We start from the raw sequence: 19,469 nt of genomic DNA on the forward strand, positions 1-19,469 counted from the left end.
ATAAGTTAGGCCGGGATAAGGGGTAATAAAGTATCTTTAATGCAGAGATAGTTTTATACATAGATTATTGTGAGTTAAGTTTAACATTTCTATTTTTATTTTTGGAAAGAGTAAAGTTAGGACGTTGTGAAATTGTATCTTGCAGGCCCACACTCCATTTCACAAGGTGGCAGTAATGCACCAAAAGTCGTTTGCCACCCGCTAAAAGAAGATGATGCTGAAGAAGACGATGACGACTTCAAAGAAAGAAAAAAAAATATTGTCATGGCAACCTTATTTCGGTTTGCACAAGGACTAGAAATCGTTTTCATCCTTGTACCTTTGGCAACAATGTGACACGGAATTCTGATTAAGGTAAGCAAAACTTTAAAGTAAAACTTTTACGAGTTAAAGCGGCAACAGGCTACCACTCACAGTTCAATAGACTGGCAAATAAGTGTAGGTTATGTGAAATGTATGTGAGTGTAGGTGTGTATAAAGCTGTTAGAGCATGAACCGACACCGTGTGATGTGCACTCCATTTACCATTGCAAAAATATCGGTTCAGATAATTGATAAATTTAGTTTTCATCTGGACCTTGGACCTTTATTTTTATTTATTTTATTTTTTTCAATGAATTGACGAACTGGTGACATTTACTGACGGAAGTGTGGTTAAGAAATGTTATAACATGACAGACTGACCAACTGACAACTAGTTTGGTTCGGCTTGAATAAATGACTTCCTGACGGATGACTCATGGGTGGCCAGGCTGCTGACAGATGACGGACCAGCAAACTTTAGGAAAATGCCCAGCTCTGCACGCCTGTGATACAGCCCTGCATTTGAATTGCTAAGACCTTTAAAGCCAGAAAAGAAATCAAAGGATCCAAAGGCCACTTTGAAGTTGGTAACCTTTAATTCATGAAACATCCATCATCTCAACATGCGATTGAAAAAAAAAAAACTTGTGAGCAGTCTATTAAAGACAAAGCAAAGAGTGAAGGATTTTCCACAAAGGTTGTGGTGGTAGGCTGGTAGCCCTGTATTGCTCTAGATTAGATACACATTCAGATCTCAAACGCGCAGTTCGTTTTGTTGAAAGCAGAACATTTTAAAACAGTTACTTGATGATCATGCAATGGTCACCTTCGTACCGATCTGTTTTGTGAGTTTCAGTATCATTTGGCCATCCCTAACAGTTGTCGTGGCCGAGTGGTTAAGGCGATGGACTAGAAATCCATTGGGGTCTCCCCGCGCAGGTTCGAATCCTGCCGACAACGTGCTTTTAAATTTTCAACCATGACGTCATAAACAAGATAAATACTGTATTCGTCTTTGAAAGGGATGACGGACGTTTTGGCGCCATACATAATCCACCACATATTTGTTGGTTTTGTGTGTGTTTTAAAAATAATAGATAAACTAAAAGTCGATAGTAGTCTGAGAAATTGCCAAATCTCGCTACAAAATTTCTTGGTTGGCATCCAATGTTTCTCACCCCTGCCATTTTCCCATCAGTCCGTGCGGCATTAAAATAGATAAATGTATTGCTTGGATCTTTTGGTGAAATTCATGTTGCTAAAGTAGTCAAGATGCCAAACCTCATGGCGGGCATTTTCCCATCAGCCCGCGTTCTGCCGCACGGGCTGATGGGAAAATGTGTCTTGACTATAAATTTGCCCTCCACCCGCAGTACTGTCTCATTCCTCCGCTTTAGCTGGGTGAGTAATGTCGTCGGACTTCGTTCACTTTTTAAATAGCTTTAATGCATTCGGTTTAGTCGCGTTTTTGTCATTGTTAATCGATAATAGTCTTTCTGTTGGTCTAATTTCAACTATTGAATCCATAATGGGCATCTAATGTTGGCTTGAAGTGGTATACTTTCCAAGGCCTGCACCACGTGCTTTTAAAGCAAATGTTACCGCAACCTCCTGTAACTTTTTACATCAACTCTGCATGAATACAATTTCGTGTTACTTAGTCCCATCGCTATATGATGACAAAGTGTTGGTAGGGACATCTGAATCGATGTGAGGAAACGCCAACTATCCTGAAAGCGTGGGCACACATGCGCGTGCTAAGCTACATTGAGCTTCGTGTTAGCCTATTTGTTAAAGCTAAGTCACTTTCCTCTCTGACAAGGTTGTTCTTTTTTCCAGTTTGACGACTCCCAAGATGCGGAAAACTGAATTGAAGCGTAAGTGTTTTTTTTCTCCCACCTGTATACTTGCGTTCGACCTCTTTTTAGTCAGTGATGACTTCTAAATATAAGAGTAGTGGACAGAAGTGATTTCTGATAATTTGTGCTCTGAGACTAAAGGGAAAAGAAGAGGAAAAACAATCAAGTGTTATTTGCTTTGCTAAAGTTCGGTTTACTTGCAGATTTTTGGAGGCTGCGTCAAAGACTGGAGCCAATAAAGATGGTCAGTACTGCATTTTACTGGTTTTAAGCTTCTCTGAGGTGGGCTGTGACTCAAATTACAGTGGACCCCTCCACACTACAGGATTTGCACATTTTTTTGTGGATCTTGACTATTCGCGAGTTGACCTTGTCCCCATTTCCTGCGAATAGTGGGGGTCCCCTGTACTTTTAGGGGTGGGCAAACATTTTAACTCAAGGGCTGCCATTGTGTTTTTAAACTGTCAAATTGTGGTGGCCCTATATATTCATGATTCATTTTTAAAAAAAATATTTTCTTATGTATTTAACCTAGTGTGGGTAGTTATTGCATGTAAAGAGGGTGGGAAGCATTTTTTACAATTCATTTACTTGGAATGAATTCAACAATTTAAGGGCAGCGTAAATTTTTGAAACTACTTTTTAGGTGAAACCCATAAATGTAGAGGACATTTTGACTTCTTGTAAAGTACCAGTGGGTGAGATTAATCAGTACAAAGCCATATGTGTGCCCCCGCCCTAACTTTGCCCACCCCTGATTCCAATGCGCGTAAGCAACACCGCAGAAAAGTGATTGTCTCGGGCTGCCATGATGACATTTATTTGCTACTCTTGACTAGTTGGATGACGATAAAACCAACCCACCAAGTTGACATCTGAGGCATTTCCAAGCAATTGCTTTAAAGAGAATATGAACAAGAATTGTGTATTAAACTTTTTTTTTTTTTTTTTGCAGTTTCACTTTATGCTTGAGTCAACTACTTGACTGACGGAAGAGGTAAAACTTGATTAGAATGTTTTTATTTTGGTAAAGTAAGCTGTTGATGATGACTTACTAAAAAAAATTGGGAATCTCTCTGACAAAGGGTGAAAGATCAAATTTTATCTGATGCAGTGCTTTACTTGGCTACTTTCCTGCCATCTACTTCCCAGTGCTTAGTCTTGTCATTTGATTCCAGGTATTTTCCTGTCTTATATGCAGGTAAGATTTTAGCATTCTTTAAATGAGTTTTTAAAGTGGCTGACTAAAATGATGATTCCATAGTTCAGCTGATACTCTGTGAAGAATAATTCTTTCGCTCCTATCTGATGTTGGCACACACAACCTCTCAGGCACAAACTACCGAAAGTGGATTTTAACTTTTTTTGTTGTTGTTTTTAGGTAATAGAAAAATCGGCATCATGGTACGTTAACTTGCATATTTACCCAACTTCTACATTTGACATTATGATGACTTCATAGTTCAACAGATAATCTGTGATGAATATTCTTTCGCTCCTATCTGACATGTTGGCCCACACAGCCTCTCGGGCACAAACAACCAAAAGTGGATTTCAATGTATTTTTTCTTTTTTTCTTTCAGGTAAAAAATAAAAACGACGGCGTGGTACGTTGACTTGCATATTCACATAACTACTCCATTTGACATAATGACTTGTTAATCACATAATCTGATTATTGCTTCGCTCCTACCTGATGAGTGTTAGTGTGGTGTTAAATTGTTCTCTTTCTCTCATCCAGACTTGATGAAGCTATTCTGCAAGAATGGAACAATCACTGATATGGTATGTTAAGAGAAGTGCACATAAAGGCCCTATTCAAACCAGATTGCACAAATCTTGGGTAATCAAGTCACTTAAATTTTCACATTTTTAACCCACTTTAAAAATGTTGAAATGATCATGCATCAGATGAATTCACTTGGTCGTGACTGACATTGCTGCCATTTTAATCCATGTAGAAGTGAAAACAAGGTTTTGGTTATCGAAGTGCATTGCTGGTTTTGAATAGGGTTGATCTGTCAGGCATGATGAATGTGAATCAGGTCGCTGATCCAGTTGAGGAGATGATCACATTTCTGACCCTGATTGAAAGTTTTTTTTTAATAATAAATCTTCGGTTGAAGAAAATGTTCTAATTCAGTCTTCTGATGCAGGTTGCAGCGAAAAGTGAACTTGTTAACTGCAGAATGCAAAAGACATAGCTTCAGGTGAGTTAGTTTGGACTAGTATTTCTCCTTAACTGACCTGTGATGATAAAAATGCTGCTGACACTTAAGATCATGGAGTCATTAGCTCTAGCTGAAAGGTCATCTTGTTAATATCCTTTGGGAATACTTGGGTGTGTTTTGACTCAATGCCATTTTCTTCCTCAGGAGGTGAACCTACCCCTCGTGTAGATGCTGTCACCAAACAGTTAAGTTGAAGGTGAGAAAGTAACCTGTAAGTTTATAAAAGTACAGTGTAAAGGGTTCAGTGATGTCCCAACAAATGTCTGACCTGAATTAAAATGTGGATAACATCTGTTGCTGAGTAACCCTGCTTTTATGCTCTGAGCAAAACTATTGCTCGCATGTAATAAGACTTTCTTTTCTCCACCCGTGCCTACAGCTTAACTGGAAGTGTACTGGCAGAGCTTGGTAAGTTTTTGATCCTGGTCCCCATTTATCAAAACATGCCACTACACATGATGAAGAGATTCTGCCAAATGAGCTCTGATTATAACAGATACCGTTCCATCTTCTCTGATCTCGTGGCCAACAAATTGCTCTGTTTTTGTGAATATTCATGCATGGCAATGATTCGTGTTTTTTCTATACTACGCTAGGTATTAAAGAGGAAGTGTGCCCTCATTGAATGGATTGGACAAGAGACAAACTACTCACAAAAAGTTAGGGATTTTGGGTGAAATCTCAGGACGATGCATTAACTTTAACAGGTGAACTTGATGTGAAACCCTGCACCCCAGAACTTCGGTGACCCGAGGGCTGATCTTCAAGAGTCTGATACCATGCCTCAGCAAACAATAAGTCAACTTGTAAACAGCATGAGATGTCCAGCAATACTGACCTTTTTTTTATTAAATGTAGTGTACCCACAACTTGTTTCAATGAATTACTCCATTTGAGATGAGAAAATCTTCAGTGCGTCATTCTAGTTAAAGGACCTACTTTCATGATGCAGCATTGTAGCATGATTTAAAAAAAAAAAAAAAAAATTTTTTTTAAACTTCCCATGAATTTAATGTGAAAGCCAAATATCCCCAACTGTGATAAGGGTTGACTCATTCAAAATGCCTTTCTCATGGGCACCTTTGCAATAGCCAGTAAATTGACTAGAATTTTTTTTGGGGGGGGTGGTGTCGGGGGCGATTGTCCTCACCCTCACTAGCACATAAAGGCTGCTCCTGTAGTCCAGTTTGATAGTTTAACTTTTTACGTTTTGTTTGATTCTTGAAATGAAGTTGTAATCTTGAATGCTTGAATTGTGGCATGTTGACCTCTCAAATGTGTCATGTGTGGAAGCACCAGATGTTGGTTTCCAGGAAATCCACATATTAAAAGAAGTTTACGTTGGATTTTGACTTGTCTGATTAATATTGAACGCAAAATATAAATGGAGTTTGTACGGTGTGCTTGACGTTAAAAAAAAATATATATGTCGGGTCAGCGGGATTTGACGTCACAAACAGATTGAGGGGAGGGGTCCGCAATTGTCCCCCGGTAAGAAAGTGTCAATCTTGTGTTGCAACATGACGTCAGTTGTGATGTACTTTATTGGAAAGTACAGTTTGTAATGTAAAAACCGCCAAGTCAGTTATAGGCAGGCGGGGCTTAGTCGTCGCGGCGACTTCCGGTGTGTAAATGGAGCACTCTTCAGTAGAAGTAGCGTAGCAGCGAGCTAACTGATTCCCATTCTCATCAGTACCTCTAACGGAGCTTTACCCACCTCCTTTCCTCATGTTTGCCCGCTTCGTGTTGCCCCTTTTGCCGCTTCTCGTGCTGGTCGTACCAGCGCACGCTCACTTCTTCCAGTTGGACACGCTGTCCAACGCGTCATCGTACTATTTTAACTACATTTACTGCAACATTTGGGAAGGCGAGTGTCAGCCCCACCAGGACGATGCGACGCAGCAAGGTAAGAAATTAAGCGACGAAGAACCGTAAAGGTTGTGTTCTATAATTACTTGACACTTGACGTGGACAGTTCCTACCAGGGACTTGTGGGCTGGTTTCCCCCAGGACTACACGAACCTGCTGTACCACTGGTACTGCAGCTTGGGTCAGTGCTGCGAGTCCGGAGATTGCAGGGTGATCAACAACATCACTGGTAGTATAATTCAACAGTTTACCAAGCTGTTTTATGTTGAAGTTGGTGTGCCATTGTTTACTGGTCAGATGCAATGCTTTTTAGTTCAAACTGCATTCATGATGCTGGGGTCCTCGGTTTACGACATGGGCTGAAGTGGCGTAATAACGTCAAGTGACAAAATGGGCCGCTCAGTTACCGCCGTCATGTGTAGCTTCAAATCCTCTCTGAAATCATCTTTCCCTGTTTAAATGAATGGTAATGCCATTAATATGTTTCAGCCTCCCCTAAAATCTGACAAATGGGATAAGGGAAATGCCACGCTACGCTTTACTTTATGAAACAACCACACAACATTATTTAACATTATTAAATAGAATGTAAAGAATCAAACACTATCATGATTATACGATTTCGAGTCATTTTGGTGTTTGTGACTTGGCCACAAGGGCGCAGTACAAGCAGTCTAGTGGTGCAACGATTCGACAATTATCAAATTATCAAATAAATCACTAATTGTTTTTATAGTTGATTAATCGTTTGGATACCTTGTTAACTTTTGAATTGGAAAATTGAAACATGTTATGCATCCAATTCATTAATCAACAAAAAAATTGACACAATTGGTTAAAATAATCATTAGTTACAACAGTCTTGAAGACACGAACAAAGACTTTCACAACTACTTTAAAGTGACTCCGTGAACTTGAATAAGTCGGTTGCAGAGAAACGTGCACTAAAAGTTTTTCTTTAAATGTGTATTTCTTTTTTCTTTTTTTCTTTACATACTTATGAATGTGCATTAACTTTAGATATTTATGAATATATATTTTCAATTTATATAGGAATATTTGATAATCTGATTAAGCATTTACCATTTTTAATGCATTAAGCATTTTTCAAATTTTCAATAGGTTATTGAAATGGAGAACTATAAGTCAGGTGATGCACATGGCTATGTTCAGGAGTTCAGTGAACATTCAGCAACCAGACGAATTAGTTCAAATTAATATTCATGTCCCTTTTTGTAGGTTTGGCTAACGATCTTCAGAGCAAGCTGCACGGGCAGCACCTGGCCCAGTCCGTAGTTCTGAAAGCAATCCAGGGTTTCATCAACAACCCGGAGTCCAACAAGCCCTTGACGCTCTCCTTCCATGGCTGGTCGGGCACCGGGAAGAACTTTATGGCCCGGATAGTCGCTGATAACCTTTATCGCGACGGAGTGAAGAGCGAGTGCGTCCGCCTGTTCATCGCCCCGTTCCACTTTCACCACGCCAGGATGGTGGACACGTACAAGGTGAGATGCAAGAGGTGAGGGCTCGCCGCCAAGAACATGTCGGCCAAGTCCTTGCCCAGTTCGAACTTTAATCTAAGTTGAGCAATAACGCTATGGATGGGAATCATCAAAATCAAACACAAAAGGTTTTTTTTTTTTCTGGAAGCTGGCATCAGCCCAGCTGGACCACAACTGCCGTGATCGGCGTCCAGTGTGCACAAATGTTACACAATCGCTGTGTTGCATTTCAGAATGATACTGGGTCACCATTACTACACAGGTGAAGTGGAAAGTCTAAATTCGGATGAGCATTAGTATTGAACTCTCACTCATAAAGGTCGTGATTCTGTAACTTGTATTTCAAATGAAATGTTGAGTGACATCAACACTACGGTGGAACAGTGGGAAAAAAAAAATATCAGTGACATCATCGGTTCATCAAAGTCGATTCGACTCCCAAAATTTTGAAGTCATTCAACCCGTACTTTTCAGGGTCAGCTGAGAGAGGCAATCCGGGACACGGTCCTGCGATGTTCCCAGACGCTGTTCATCTTCGACGAAGCCGAGAAGTTGCACCCGGGCCTCATCGACGCCATCAAGCCGTACATGGCCCACTACGACAACGTGGACGGGGTCAACTACCGAAAGGCCATCTTCCTCTTCCTCAGGTTGGATTGCCTTACGTCCTCAGCGTTTCACGTTTCTAGAATGACATTCAGTCGAGCAGGAGTGGATAAAGTTTGCCGTATTGTGTTTACGTTATCGCGAGAGTTCTGTAATGTTGCATTAATTTGGACAATTTTTTGTTCATTGAAATGTATTCCATATCTACACAAAATTATGTGGTTTTATGAAAATATTGTTTGCTTTCTTCATCTTATTAACACTGCTAACCAACCAACCAACATGACCTCCTTGGTGGATATGGCATCCAATGAAAGGCAATTTTTCCTCATAGGAAGAAATGAAAGGAGATAATCTGTTCCTAAAACCTTCATTAACTGGCAATCTATTAAGTAGCGTCTTGGTAGCCAATACCATAATTGCAATTAAGTCATTTTTAAATAGTTTTTAACTTCCTGTCACATTATTAATAAGAATAATACAGATGTGTTTGCTAAATTGTTTTTTAAAAATGTTTCTTATATTAGGACGGACATGAATCTACATTGCTAACCCTAAATTTTTTGCCCATGTCTTGTGCAGTAATATTGGAGGAGCGACGATCAATGACGTCGCATTGGACTTCTGGCACTCTGGTCAGAACCGAGAAGACATCGGGATGGAGGATCTGGAACACCGACTACGAGCCGAAACAATGGAAGCTCAAGGTATTGAGAAGCCCTCCTGCTGAGAGATAGCAATTTATAACTTTATGAAGGTCGTCTTGTAATCCCTTATTGCCGAAATTAGCCTCCATTGGCAGTGTTTCCTAACTTTGCTGAGCCAAGGTACAAATTTTGGATCACAAAGGGGAATCGGATAATTTCCCAAGGCGTCAAAAGTTTGATGATCATTTTGAGAATCCGCCATGCTCGCAGGTTAAATTTGTTGCCGTCGTTGAATGAATATTATGGACCTCACGCTCTGCTTCCAGGCGGTTTTTCGAAGAGCGAGCTGATGTCCGGCCACCTGATCGACTTCTTCGTGCCCTTCCTACCTCTGGAGTACCGTCACGTCAAGCTGTGCGCGAGGGACGCCTTCACCGCGCGAGGCCTGGAGTCGGATGAGGCCACGCTGGACGAGGTGGCCAAGGCCATGCTGTACATCCCCAAGGAGGAGAGACTGTTCTCGGCCCAGGGGTGCAAGTCCATCCCCCAGCGGATCAACTTCTTTCTTCCTTAGAAGAAACGAAGAGAGACGCCTGGAAGGATGGTATGCGGTGCGCGCCGGTGCAGGTGGGAAACGCGTTTATCCAGGTTACTCGTGCAAGGACAACAAGAGCACTTCCTGTGTGAGCGGGATGAACAAAATGCCATCGCACGGCGAAGGAGGACGTGCCTCATTGTTGAAGATGCTCCTTTTGAGATGAAGAACATCACCTGGTCGACTGCAGTGGGGGAAATTATTATCGTAGGTTTGCTCGCTTAAGGAAAAATGATCCACATTGAGGTGGCAAACCTTTTCCTATTAAAACTAAATGGAAAGGCAACTAATCGGTCACAAACATTTGTTTTCTTCATAGCAGAAATTGCACTTTGAAATACATTTGCTCTCCACATCTCCTGCAAACGTGCAAAGTGACTACATAAAACACGACGACCTAATGTTTTTCCTTTGTTCTTCTGTGGTGTCTATTGGAGGTTGGCAAACCATCTTAACTCATTAGTCCCAACCATTTTAGAGCATTTTGACTTTTTTAAGACCCACAGGATATTGTGTACAATTATTCTATATACACTCAATCTACCAAATGAAAGAATAGACTCCTTTCACCGTGAAAAAAGTTTTTAGTCCGTTTTTTTTCTTTTATAAACAACAGTAGAACAAAGGTTGGTTTAACAAATTTCTCACAGTGGACTCCAACTTGGCTGATCTCAAATCTACGATGGCATCGCTACCATCTACTGGTCGTTGTGCGTCATTAAAGTTGTTTCCAAGCTTGAATTTACATTGGAGCAGCGTGAGACTTGTGTAAAGAAAATACTGGTAAAAGTTTAAAAAAAAATAAAAATAAATCATTCAACTCAACTGTAGTGAAGCAAAAGTTAAGAAAAAAACAGATTTCTATTTTTTTTTTTAACTAATTAAATAAGACCCGTTTAAATTAACTTGGCACAATGAACAAAGTTGATGCTAAACACAAAGCACTTTCTCTTTCTTAAAACAGTCGTTCTTGAGCAGGGGTAGCTTGAAGGCTCCAAGATTAAATATTCTGTATTTGACTGACAATGTGTCATATACTATCACCATTACATAACCATAAATCTGGAGATTATTTTCTTTGTAAGGGAGCAAACTTACACATTCAGAAGGGATCGAATAATTATTCCCCCTACTGTACGGACTGCAAAAGTATTGGGACAACATTTGTTTTGTTGTATCCTCCTTTTCACTTACGTCAATTTAACAGTATAATTACCAACACAAAAGTATTCTAAACCAGTTTCACAGTTTGGTGGGAGTCAAGATGTGTTCTGATTTATGTTCACCATTTGAGTCACTAGTACTGCACAACACTTTTGCACTGTACAATGTCTAACCACCCTCCACAGATCTTTATGTTGCACTATTTATTATTTTGAAATGTGGTCAGGATTAAAGTGTTACTTACGTTCGACTTTCTTTGACTACTTATTTTGCGTCATGTATAATGTGGTTGGTAATGTTACAGGGGAATATGAGGGGCATAATATTGAAATGCAATTAATGTACCGTAATACATTTTATCAAATTTGTTTTAATGATTATTTAAAAGTACTTTTTACTCTGTAAATTAGGAGAAATGCTACCTGTCGTTGTTTGTATGTATTTATAAGTGCTGAATGTGTCATAGGTTTTATTGTCATGTGATTTTGCTCTTGGAATTTTCAAATTTAACATATCAGTGTGAATATGGGGAAAAAATCCCATTGTTTCTGTTATGCGCCAAAAACAAATGAATAAATAATCAATGCTCAGTACTGTGGTCACTACATGCTTGAGATTTTGAGATCCCGGGAAGTGTGTTAAATTGTAAATATTTCAAGACTTTATTTGTTTCAATTTTGATGATTATTGCAGAAAGCGACACATACCGCAAAACACCTTCAACGATTGTTCTCATCTTTAAATGGTCTGTTTGGGTTAATAGGCTTCAGAATCATGGAGAAGACCACCGACGGTTGTGCAGAAAACCATCATTGACGGTCTATCAGGAAATTTTAGAGCAATTTATGCACTGCTGCCTAATAGCCATGGAATAACAGTGATTGATTGGCCAGCAAACTTGCTTGACTTTGACCCAATTGAAAATGTATGGGACATTGTCAAGAGGAAGGTGAAGGAACAAACCACAAAAGGCAGATGATCTAAGGCCAGTATCAAAGCAACTTGGGCTACGCTAACACCTGAACTGTGTCAAAGGCTGTTCACCTCCATGCCACACCAATTTGATGCTGTATTGAATGCAAACGGGAGGCCCAAAATGTAGTATTGAGGGCATATTTAATATTACACGTATCAGAAGGCCACTTTTTTAAACAAATTACGGAAATAAAATGACCTTTCCCTTGACATTCATTTTTGGCACCAGCTGTACTGAATGTGGGGGCAGATTATTATTCAGTAACTGCACATAGTGGAAACACTTTTATTTACAGTAAAATAATGACGATTCGTCCTTTTAAGTTGTCATTCGGATTGTGACTTAATGATGTGCATCAAAGGCATCACTCTTCTCCATTAAGATACCACAGACGCATCACTCTTCCTTTGGGTGTGTATCAAGCGAACGCGTGGTCTTCGTCCATTGGCTAAACTCCAGCTCGTCAGCGCATTCACTTATTTGATTGGCCGAGAGGACTTTGACTTCCTGGCCGAGCTCCGGCCCCAACAGCCAATCAGATTGAGACATCTGTTCCCAGCCGAGAGGCGAGAGCCTGCATGATTACAGTGAAACGGCACTAACGGACTGTTGGTCACTGCTGAACGGCGTCGAACCACAGCAGAAATTTCATATTAATTGTATTCGTTTTAGAGATAGTTTGACGGAGTGTTTCTCCTCACAATGACCGCCTTGTCGCTGTTGTTTTTGGCCATGTCGGCCGCCTGTGTCCTGGCCGAGTCCACTGTCTATTTCCGAGAGCAATTCGAAGATGGGGGTGAGCTAATTTTCCGATCATTTTAATTATATTGATTTATTTATGTTTTAGTCTTCTAACGTTGTATGTAACTTGACTGTATTGTGTTGATAGGCTTGTGTCGGTGCATGGACATATGGGACCATTAGCCTACTATGCACTCACTAGCTTAGCTTAGTTTAGTATAGTTTTCAGATGATTTTTGCCTCAAATTGTTCAAGAATTGTCCCGTTTTGCGTAATTTTGCGTACATCTTGTATGTATCAGCCCCAAATGTATTTGACACCCCCTCCCCCATGTATGGTCAAACCCGAGTACGTCTCCCCTCCCCCTTCTGTACGTCCCTCCCCTGGTCATTGACTGTAACCCCCCCAACATAAAAAAAAAACGCTCCATCATGACAAACCTTAAATAACGCTGTATTAAGTGTTCAGTATATTAGAATTGTTCTAAGACACTGGTACAGTATGCTTAGTTAAAACAGTTAAACTGTCCATGAATATCTGAAAATGAAAAAAAAAAAATCAATTAAAATATATTTTACATAAAAGTGGCATAAAATTGCACTGTAACTTAATAAACGATTAAAAAATAATTGTAAAATATTAAATTCAATTGTTCTTAAAAGTTAAATTTCACCAACTGTAGGCCTTGAGGTTGTGTGTCCCATCTCAGGAAATGTGAACTTATTTTGTGTGTGTAGACGCTTGGAAGAGTCGCTGGGAGGAATCCAAGCACAAGACCGACTATGGCAAGTTTGTCCTGACTGCAGGCAAGTTCTACGGTGATGCAGGGACAGACAAAGGTGAGTGGATGGCTCATATCAATTTATGGCTAGGTGATGAATGGATTTTATTCGAGATGTTAATACCCCTTTTAGTCAGACCCATACCAGTATGAGTACAAAACAACGAAGCTGAACAATGTCACAATATAAATAAAAAATATCAATGTGCTTGCTAGAACTGGTTAATGCTTTATGTAGATTCACTGTCATCCACTCTTGTGTAATTTGAATGACTTTTGATAATTAATTGCATTAGGCTAAAGATATCAACTTGGGGGGGTGAAGTGCACAATGAGCAAGGCCGTGTGACACGATACGATTAAAACAGGTTTGCAGACGAGCCAAGACGCCCGCTTCTATGCGCTGTCGTCCCGCTTCGACGACTTCAGCAACAAAGGCCAGCCCCTCGTCGTCCAGTTCACCGTCAAGCACGAGCAGAGCATCGACTGCGGCGGCGGCTATGTCAAAGTGTTCCCCTCAGACCTCAAGCAGGAGGACATGCACGGGGACTCTGTCTACAACATCATGTTTGGTACGGTGTGCTCGACAGGTTCTTCCTCAGGTTTGGGTGCCTCGCAGATGTGTGCGTTGAATTTCAGACTTCTGTGCGCAGGTCCTGATATTTGCGGCCCCGGCACAAAGAAAGTGCACGTCATCTTCAACTACAAGGGCAAGAACCATTTGGTTAACAAAGACATCAGATGCAAGGTGAGTCATTGAGTGGTTGTGTAACAAGCTGGTCTTTTTTCTAATTCCAAAGGAACTAGCAACTAAAAATATCCTCAACGCATTTCAATTGTAAAGCTATTCCGATTGCATTAAAATGTCTAGAACTAACTAGATCTACATTATATACTGTAGTAGTTCGAAGGCTGAATCAAATCTGTTCCAGGACACTGGAAATCATTTTTACCATAGGAACTAATGGACAAAAAGGTCTATTCCACATGAAACCTTTAACTTTACAATCAATAACATTTGAAACTGTTTAACTGTCACACAATTGTAAAACTCAGTGAATAACTACAAAATAAAGATAAAATGCAAATTGCTCACATTTTAAAGACCATAAGAGAGGAAATAGGAAGTTGTCTCAGTGGGATGTAGGCACTTACTTATTAATATATAATTTCTAAAGATTTGTGATGTGTAATGTATTCATTTGAGTTTTTCTATGTGATGCGGGGTATTTGAGTGTGAGATTAAAACAAGTCAAAAATATTGTGTAATAAATACCGTTTTTAAAACAAGTTTTTTTCCACTTACAGTTCCCTTGAAGTGCTACAAGTGCAGCGCATAATACTGCATAAGATTTGATGCATTTCAATGAATAATTACAGTAGAGCCATTCATGACACACATGCTGTAGTATGGACGTTAAATGTTTTTTTTTGTTTATCTTGCAGAGACTTCTGTCCATCATTGTAAACAAATGCAAGTCTTTATTTGCATGCGTTCCTTCCGTCGCTGCCAAAATGCAAACTTCTCAAGCGGACTTTGAGATTTGCTTCTCTTGAAATATTCCACTCCACTTACAAGGCACTTTTTATTTGAGACAGACAGAGAAAATGCTCGTGATTTGTTTTAATGGCACCTATTTAACTAACTCATTTTATTTTAATTTGTATATTTTTTTCAATTTTAGTATAACAACAATAACCTTGTGCAGAAATCTCATGATTGATGTCAAAATATATTTAATGAATAATGTATTTAACTGCGGAAGGTTTGCAGGACATACATCTAAAGGTTAGTCCTGACAAACATTGATGTTTTTCTGCCCGTCAGGATGATGAATTTACTCACTTGTACACACTGATCGTCAACCCCGACAACACGTACGAGGTGAAGATCGACAACAAGAAGGTGGAGTCTGGCAGCCTGGAGGACGACTGGGACTTGCTGCCCCCAAAGAAGATTAAGGACCCCGAAGCCAAAAAACCAGAGGACTGGGACGACCGGGAGAAGATTCCTGACCCCGACGATACCAAACCAGAGGCGAGTGAGGACCTTCCATTTCGACGGGCACCAGAACGAATTTGACTAACTTCAGGGTCTGTATGACAGGACTGGGACAAAGCAGAGAACATTCCCGACCCCGATGCCAAGAAGCCAGACGACTGGGACGATGAGATGGACGGAGAGTGGGAGCCTCCTATGATCGCTAACCCTGAATACAAGGTACATGAATTATAGCAGTAATTAGGGCTGAAACATTCAATTGAATAACTACACTCTCAATCACTGACTCCCATGTCATTCAGCAGCCCAGGCCTTGGTTCTTAAAGCCACAAACACTAAAAGTCACAATGTTACACTCAGGAGCGTGAGAATGGCAACCCCAAGTGGACAACAATAATACTTTTCACCTTACATGCACATTTTGGTTGATCATGCAAAATCCATCTTTAGGATAATCGGTAGAATAACAATTGTAAAAATCTTGGATAGGTTGCAGGCCTTCAGGTGTCAATGGAGCAAGAGAAGATTGGAAATATGTTTTCATGTGGTGAATTTAACGGTGTGTGCTGCATTGAACAGGGCGAGTGGAAGCCCAAAGAGATCAGCAACCCCGCCTACAAGGGGAAGTGGATCCATCCCGAGATCGACAACCCGGAGTACACGGCCGATTCTGAGATCTACAAATATGACAGCATTGGCGTGATTGGACTGGACTTGTGGCAGGTAACGCAAAACGCATGACTGACTATGACTGTGACTCTCCACTCATGTAAATGACAACAAAAACCAAATAAGCACTTACCGGTGCTAAGAAAGGCAAAGTTTAGGTTGTGGCAAAGAAGTCGGAAAAATCAAGTCACATAAAGTGTGGAAAAATTGAAACGCTGTGAATATGTTGCGGATCCAGTGTAATAGCCTAAGTTATTTTTGAATGTTTTCATAAAACCAGAAAAACACAAAAGAAGTCTTGTTGCCTCGATTCAATGTTTACGGACCTGGATGACTGAGAATCAACACAGGCTAAAAAAAAAAAAAAAAAAATTAGCAATCAGGTCAGTATTTTTTGATATTGTGACAGAGTTACAAATGACTTGGGTAAGAATGCTATTAGGCGAAAGAAATGCAAAGTATGTACAATCAATGCATTATCCTGCGACCCAGTGCAGGATAAGTGGTGTGGACGATGACACATGCCATTTTTCTTTAAAAATGTGCAATATTTTAGTGTACTTTTAGGTGTCTGCAACATTTTGTCTGGTTGGTTCCCTCAACAACCAATTACCTCAACAATAAATATAATAGAAAATGCAGCCCCAGGAATTTATATAAAATAATTTTAATATGCAGGCAGCACACCTGATCAACTGGTTAGCACGTCCGCCTCAGAGGTCGTGGGTTCAATCTCGGCCCCGGCCTCCCTGTGTGGAGTGTGCATGTTCTCCCCGTGCCTGCGCGGGTTTTCTCCGGGTACTCCAGTTTCCTCCCACATTCCAAAAACATGCTTGGTAGGTTAAGTGGACTCTCTAAATTGCCCCTAGGTGTGATTGTGAGTGTGGATGTTTGTCTCTGTGTGCCCTGCGATTGGCTGGCAACCTATTCAGGAGGTCCCCCGCCTACTGCCCGAAGACTGCTGGGGTAGGCTCGAGCACTCCCCGCGACCCTTGTGAGGATAAGCGGTATAGATAATGGATGGATTCATTTTAATATGCAATTTGAAAAAAAAAATGAAAACAAACCCATGTCAGCTGAAAAGCATGCGCCAATTTTTTTTTTTTTTTTAATAATTGTAATATTTACAGTTCACCACGTCTAATATGAAGATTTGGAAACGGAGCACTCAACAAACACTCAACTTGTAAAGATTTACTGTCGCTCAAGTGACAAATCACTGTCTTTAACTTTGATTATTTTTCTTCAGTGATGATGGTTTTGAATAATGGTATTAATAATTACCGGTAACATTGCAATCTTTTGATTTGTTGTAGGTCAAGTCTGGCACTATCTTTGACAATTTCCTGATCACCAATGACCCAAAACTGGCCGAGGAGGTCGGTGACGAAACATGGGGCAAAACCAAGGTATGTAAACAAGTCTTTGCCCTATATAGCCCTTCCCCCCCTACCCCTTTTCCACCCTAAATATTCTTTTTTAAAACTTTTTTATTTTATTCCCAACCAGGATGCCGAGAAGAAGATGAAAGAAAGCCAAGATGAGGAGGAGCGAAAGCTGCGTGAGGAAGAGGACAAGCAGAGGAGAGACGAGGCAAAGGACGATGAAGACGAGGAGGAGGAAGAAAAGGATGACGAGGAGGAGGAAGATGGCGAGGATGAGAATGAAGAGGACGAGGAGGAAGAGGAAGACAACACTGAATCCCCAATGAAGGATGAATTATAAACAGTTGAAAGGCAAGGAGCAGTTTAAAGAGCAGACTGTCAAACCACAGAAGACTCACCCAGTGGGAGGAGTTTTGTTTACAAAGAACGAGAGGGTTAAAAATATCATTATCAAAATGCTATACAATACCATAATAACATGATGATAATAAATAACTGTGATGATTATAATAGAAATGTGATCAGAAAGGAAGAGGTCGCAGTGAATGTCCAGACTACAAAACCACATTTTATTTTTTGTTTTTATTTGCAGTTAATATGAAACAATTGTGTACGTAAAGGTATGGTTTGATTTGCCAAAATCTGGGTTAAGAAATATTGTTGACACAACAATTGTAGTTTTTTGTAAAAAAAAAAAAAAAAAAAAATATTTGTGTTACCTCATATTCTTTGTTTGTCTTGTAATGCTGTCTTCGTTTTAATTATTTTTGTCAATCCCAAATTTCAAGCACCTGCTCCAAGGTGCAGGGCATCAAACAAGGGGAGATACAGCCTCAAAAGTCTGAATTGTTGTTCCAGTTGGGATGTTAAACTTGTGAGGAAATCCCTTGCATATGTTTGCACTGTACAGTTATTACCACATTTCCAACATTTGTGCACATACAACTCTAGTTTCTGAATAGTTGTCTGAAGCACTCCAGCAGCAGGAAAGCTTCTGTTCATGTTAGGTTTGCTCATCGTTTGGCGTGTATGCAGTCAACTGTCCTCATCCCGGATGCACACTGAAGCTGAGCGCAGATCCTTTTTGTAGACATTTTGTACTAATACTGCTGGTAATTTAAGTGAGGGGATTTGTCATTTGAGTGCAAAAGAAAAAATGTTCTGTCCAATAAAAACAACCACATAAAATGACCACAAAGCCTCTATATTTATTGAAATTCATTTACACCCATGCAAAGTTTCTGAAAAAAATGGAAATAAGACCCGAAGAACATTTAATAGCTGATTGGAATGGTGGTCAGTCAACAGCAGGTCACATCTACAGTGCGTGCAAACAGTCTACAAACCCCAATTTAACCAAGAGACATAATTTCAAAACCTTTTCCACCATTAATGTAACAGCTGGAAAACAATCTTTTATGGTAATCTTTTATTTAAAAGGAATGTTAAAATGAAAGACTTGAGATTTTAAATTAAAGTGAAAATAAAAAATACAATCTAAAAAAATATATTTGGAAATAAGAACAACAAAAAATCTACAATACAAACTAAAAGTGATAATACAAAAATAAAAAAGAAATGGCAAAATAAATGTGGAAATAAGTACAAAAATAAATATGTAATTACAGTTGAATATCTATATTTTATTTTATTTATATCAATTATATATTTTTATATTTGGTTCTATTTTCACTTGTATTTATTTTTGACTGCAGTGATGACTAAAATCAGAAAGATGTATGACGGCGAAAAGAAAAGCAAGCTTGATGTTTTGGTGAGCGATTCGGACAAATTTGCTATAACCGCAGATCACTGGACCTCAACTCGCAACCACGGTTATTTGGCGGTGACTGCACTTTATTGATGGTGAGTGGAACTTCAACTCATACGGACAGTGGGGGGCTTTGGGGCTTTTCTCAGCAATTATTTAAGTGAGATTACAAATAGATTAATTAGATCAATAAATTATTGATCATAATTCATTAATCTCTCAATTTTTTAACCTCTTGACCGCCCTGATATTGTATAATATGTTAGGTGTGTGTATCTCTCCAATAATAATAAACAGTTCGAAACATATCTCTATACATGAGGTGCAATTGAATTTATTTAGAGGCATAAAAATGTTCTTTTGTTTGT

At 39.7% G+C, this 19,469-nt stretch overlaps 2 protein-coding genes, 1 long non-coding RNA gene and 6 other non-coding genes across 11 annotated transcripts; all 9 read left to right on the top strand.

Moving 5' to 3' along the window:
- The first annotated feature begins 278 nt into the window (after positions 1 to 278).
- On the top strand, positions 279 to 5,739 carry LOC147138429 (uncharacterized). 2 transcript variants are annotated; one of them, XR_015089098.1, is made up of 12 exons: positions 279 to 354; positions 2,143 to 2,180; positions 2,366 to 2,406; positions 3,118 to 3,159; positions 3,341 to 3,363; positions 3,544 to 3,566; positions 3,746 to 3,769; positions 3,904 to 3,947; positions 4,319 to 4,372; positions 4,538 to 4,589; positions 4,773 to 4,801; positions 4,990 to 5,739. It is a non-coding gene; the product is annotated as an uncharacterized LOC147138429 (long non-coding RNA). The 2 variants fall into 2 exon arrangements; XR_015089097.1 differs by lacking the exon at positions 279 to 354 and adding an exon at positions 1,605 to 1,704.
- trnas-aga (transfer RNA serine (anticodon AGA)) lies at positions 1,182 to 1,263 on the top strand. The gene has a single exon. It is a non-coding gene; the product is annotated as a tRNA-Ser (tRNA).
- On the top strand, positions 1,966 to 2,046 carry LOC147138431 (small nucleolar RNA SNORD74). Its single transcript, XR_015089171.1, has one exon. It is a non-coding gene; the product is annotated as a small nucleolar RNA SNORD74 (small nucleolar RNA).
- Positions 2,230 to 2,299, top strand: LOC147138432 (small nucleolar RNA SNORD75). The gene has a single exon (XR_015089176.1). It is a non-coding gene; the product is annotated as a small nucleolar RNA SNORD75 (small nucleolar RNA).
- On the top strand, positions 3,198 to 3,278 carry LOC147138433 (small nucleolar RNA SNORD79). The gene has a single exon (XR_015089132.1). It is a non-coding gene; the product is annotated as a small nucleolar RNA SNORD79 (small nucleolar RNA).
- LOC147138434 (small nucleolar RNA snR60/Z15/Z230/Z193/J17) lies at positions 3,403 to 3,481 on the top strand. The gene has a single exon (XR_015089173.1). It is a non-coding gene; the product is annotated as a small nucleolar RNA snR60/Z15/Z230/Z193/J17 (small nucleolar RNA).
- LOC147138435 (small nucleolar RNA snR60/Z15/Z230/Z193/J17) lies at positions 3,602 to 3,676 on the top strand. Its single transcript, XR_015089172.1, has one exon. It is a non-coding gene; the product is annotated as a small nucleolar RNA snR60/Z15/Z230/Z193/J17 (small nucleolar RNA).
- Positions 5,740 to 6,005: 266 nt separating the features above from the next.
- On the top strand, positions 6,006 to 11,366 carry tor3a (torsin family 3, member A). 2 transcript variants are annotated; one of them, XM_086048331.1, is made up of 6 exons: positions 6,007 to 6,299; positions 6,369 to 6,491; positions 7,502 to 7,767; positions 8,239 to 8,414; positions 8,953 to 9,077; positions 9,344 to 11,366. In XM_086048331.1, exons 1-6 carry the CDS (start codon positions 6,122 to 6,124, stop codon positions 9,589 to 9,591), a joined length of 1,116 nt encoding a protein of 371 aa, XP_085904457.1. In that variant the 5' UTR covers positions 6,007 to 6,121; the 3' UTR covers positions 9,592 to 11,366. The 2 variants fall into 2 exon arrangements, with proteins under 2 accessions (XP_085904458.1, XP_085904457.1); XM_086048332.1 differs by lacking the exon at positions 6,369 to 6,491 and having other exon boundaries at positions 6,006 to 6,299.
- Positions 11,367 to 12,253: 887 nt separating this feature from the next.
- On the top strand, positions 12,254 to 18,528 carry LOC147138437 (calreticulin-like). Its single transcript, XM_086047698.1, has 9 exons — positions 12,254 to 12,548; positions 13,231 to 13,332; positions 13,643 to 13,846; positions 13,928 to 14,022; positions 15,103 to 15,312; positions 15,382 to 15,495; positions 15,856 to 15,999; positions 17,262 to 17,354; positions 17,455 to 18,528. The coding sequence occupies exons 1-9, from the start codon at positions 12,455 to 12,457 to the stop codon at positions 17,668 to 17,670; spliced, it is 1,272 nt and encodes a 423-aa protein (XP_085903824.1). The 5' UTR covers positions 12,254 to 12,454; the 3' UTR covers positions 17,671 to 18,528.
- Positions 18,529 to 19,469: the final 941 nt, after the last annotated feature.

The sequence above is a fragment of the Filicampus tigris genome, chromosome 12 (assembly GCF_054856515.1).
Source record: "Filicampus tigris isolate MCC_2025a chromosome 12, RoL_Ftig_1.0, whole genome shotgun sequence".
Classification (NCBI taxonomy): domain Eukaryota; kingdom Metazoa; phylum Chordata; class Actinopteri; order Syngnathiformes; family Syngnathidae; genus Filicampus; species Filicampus tigris.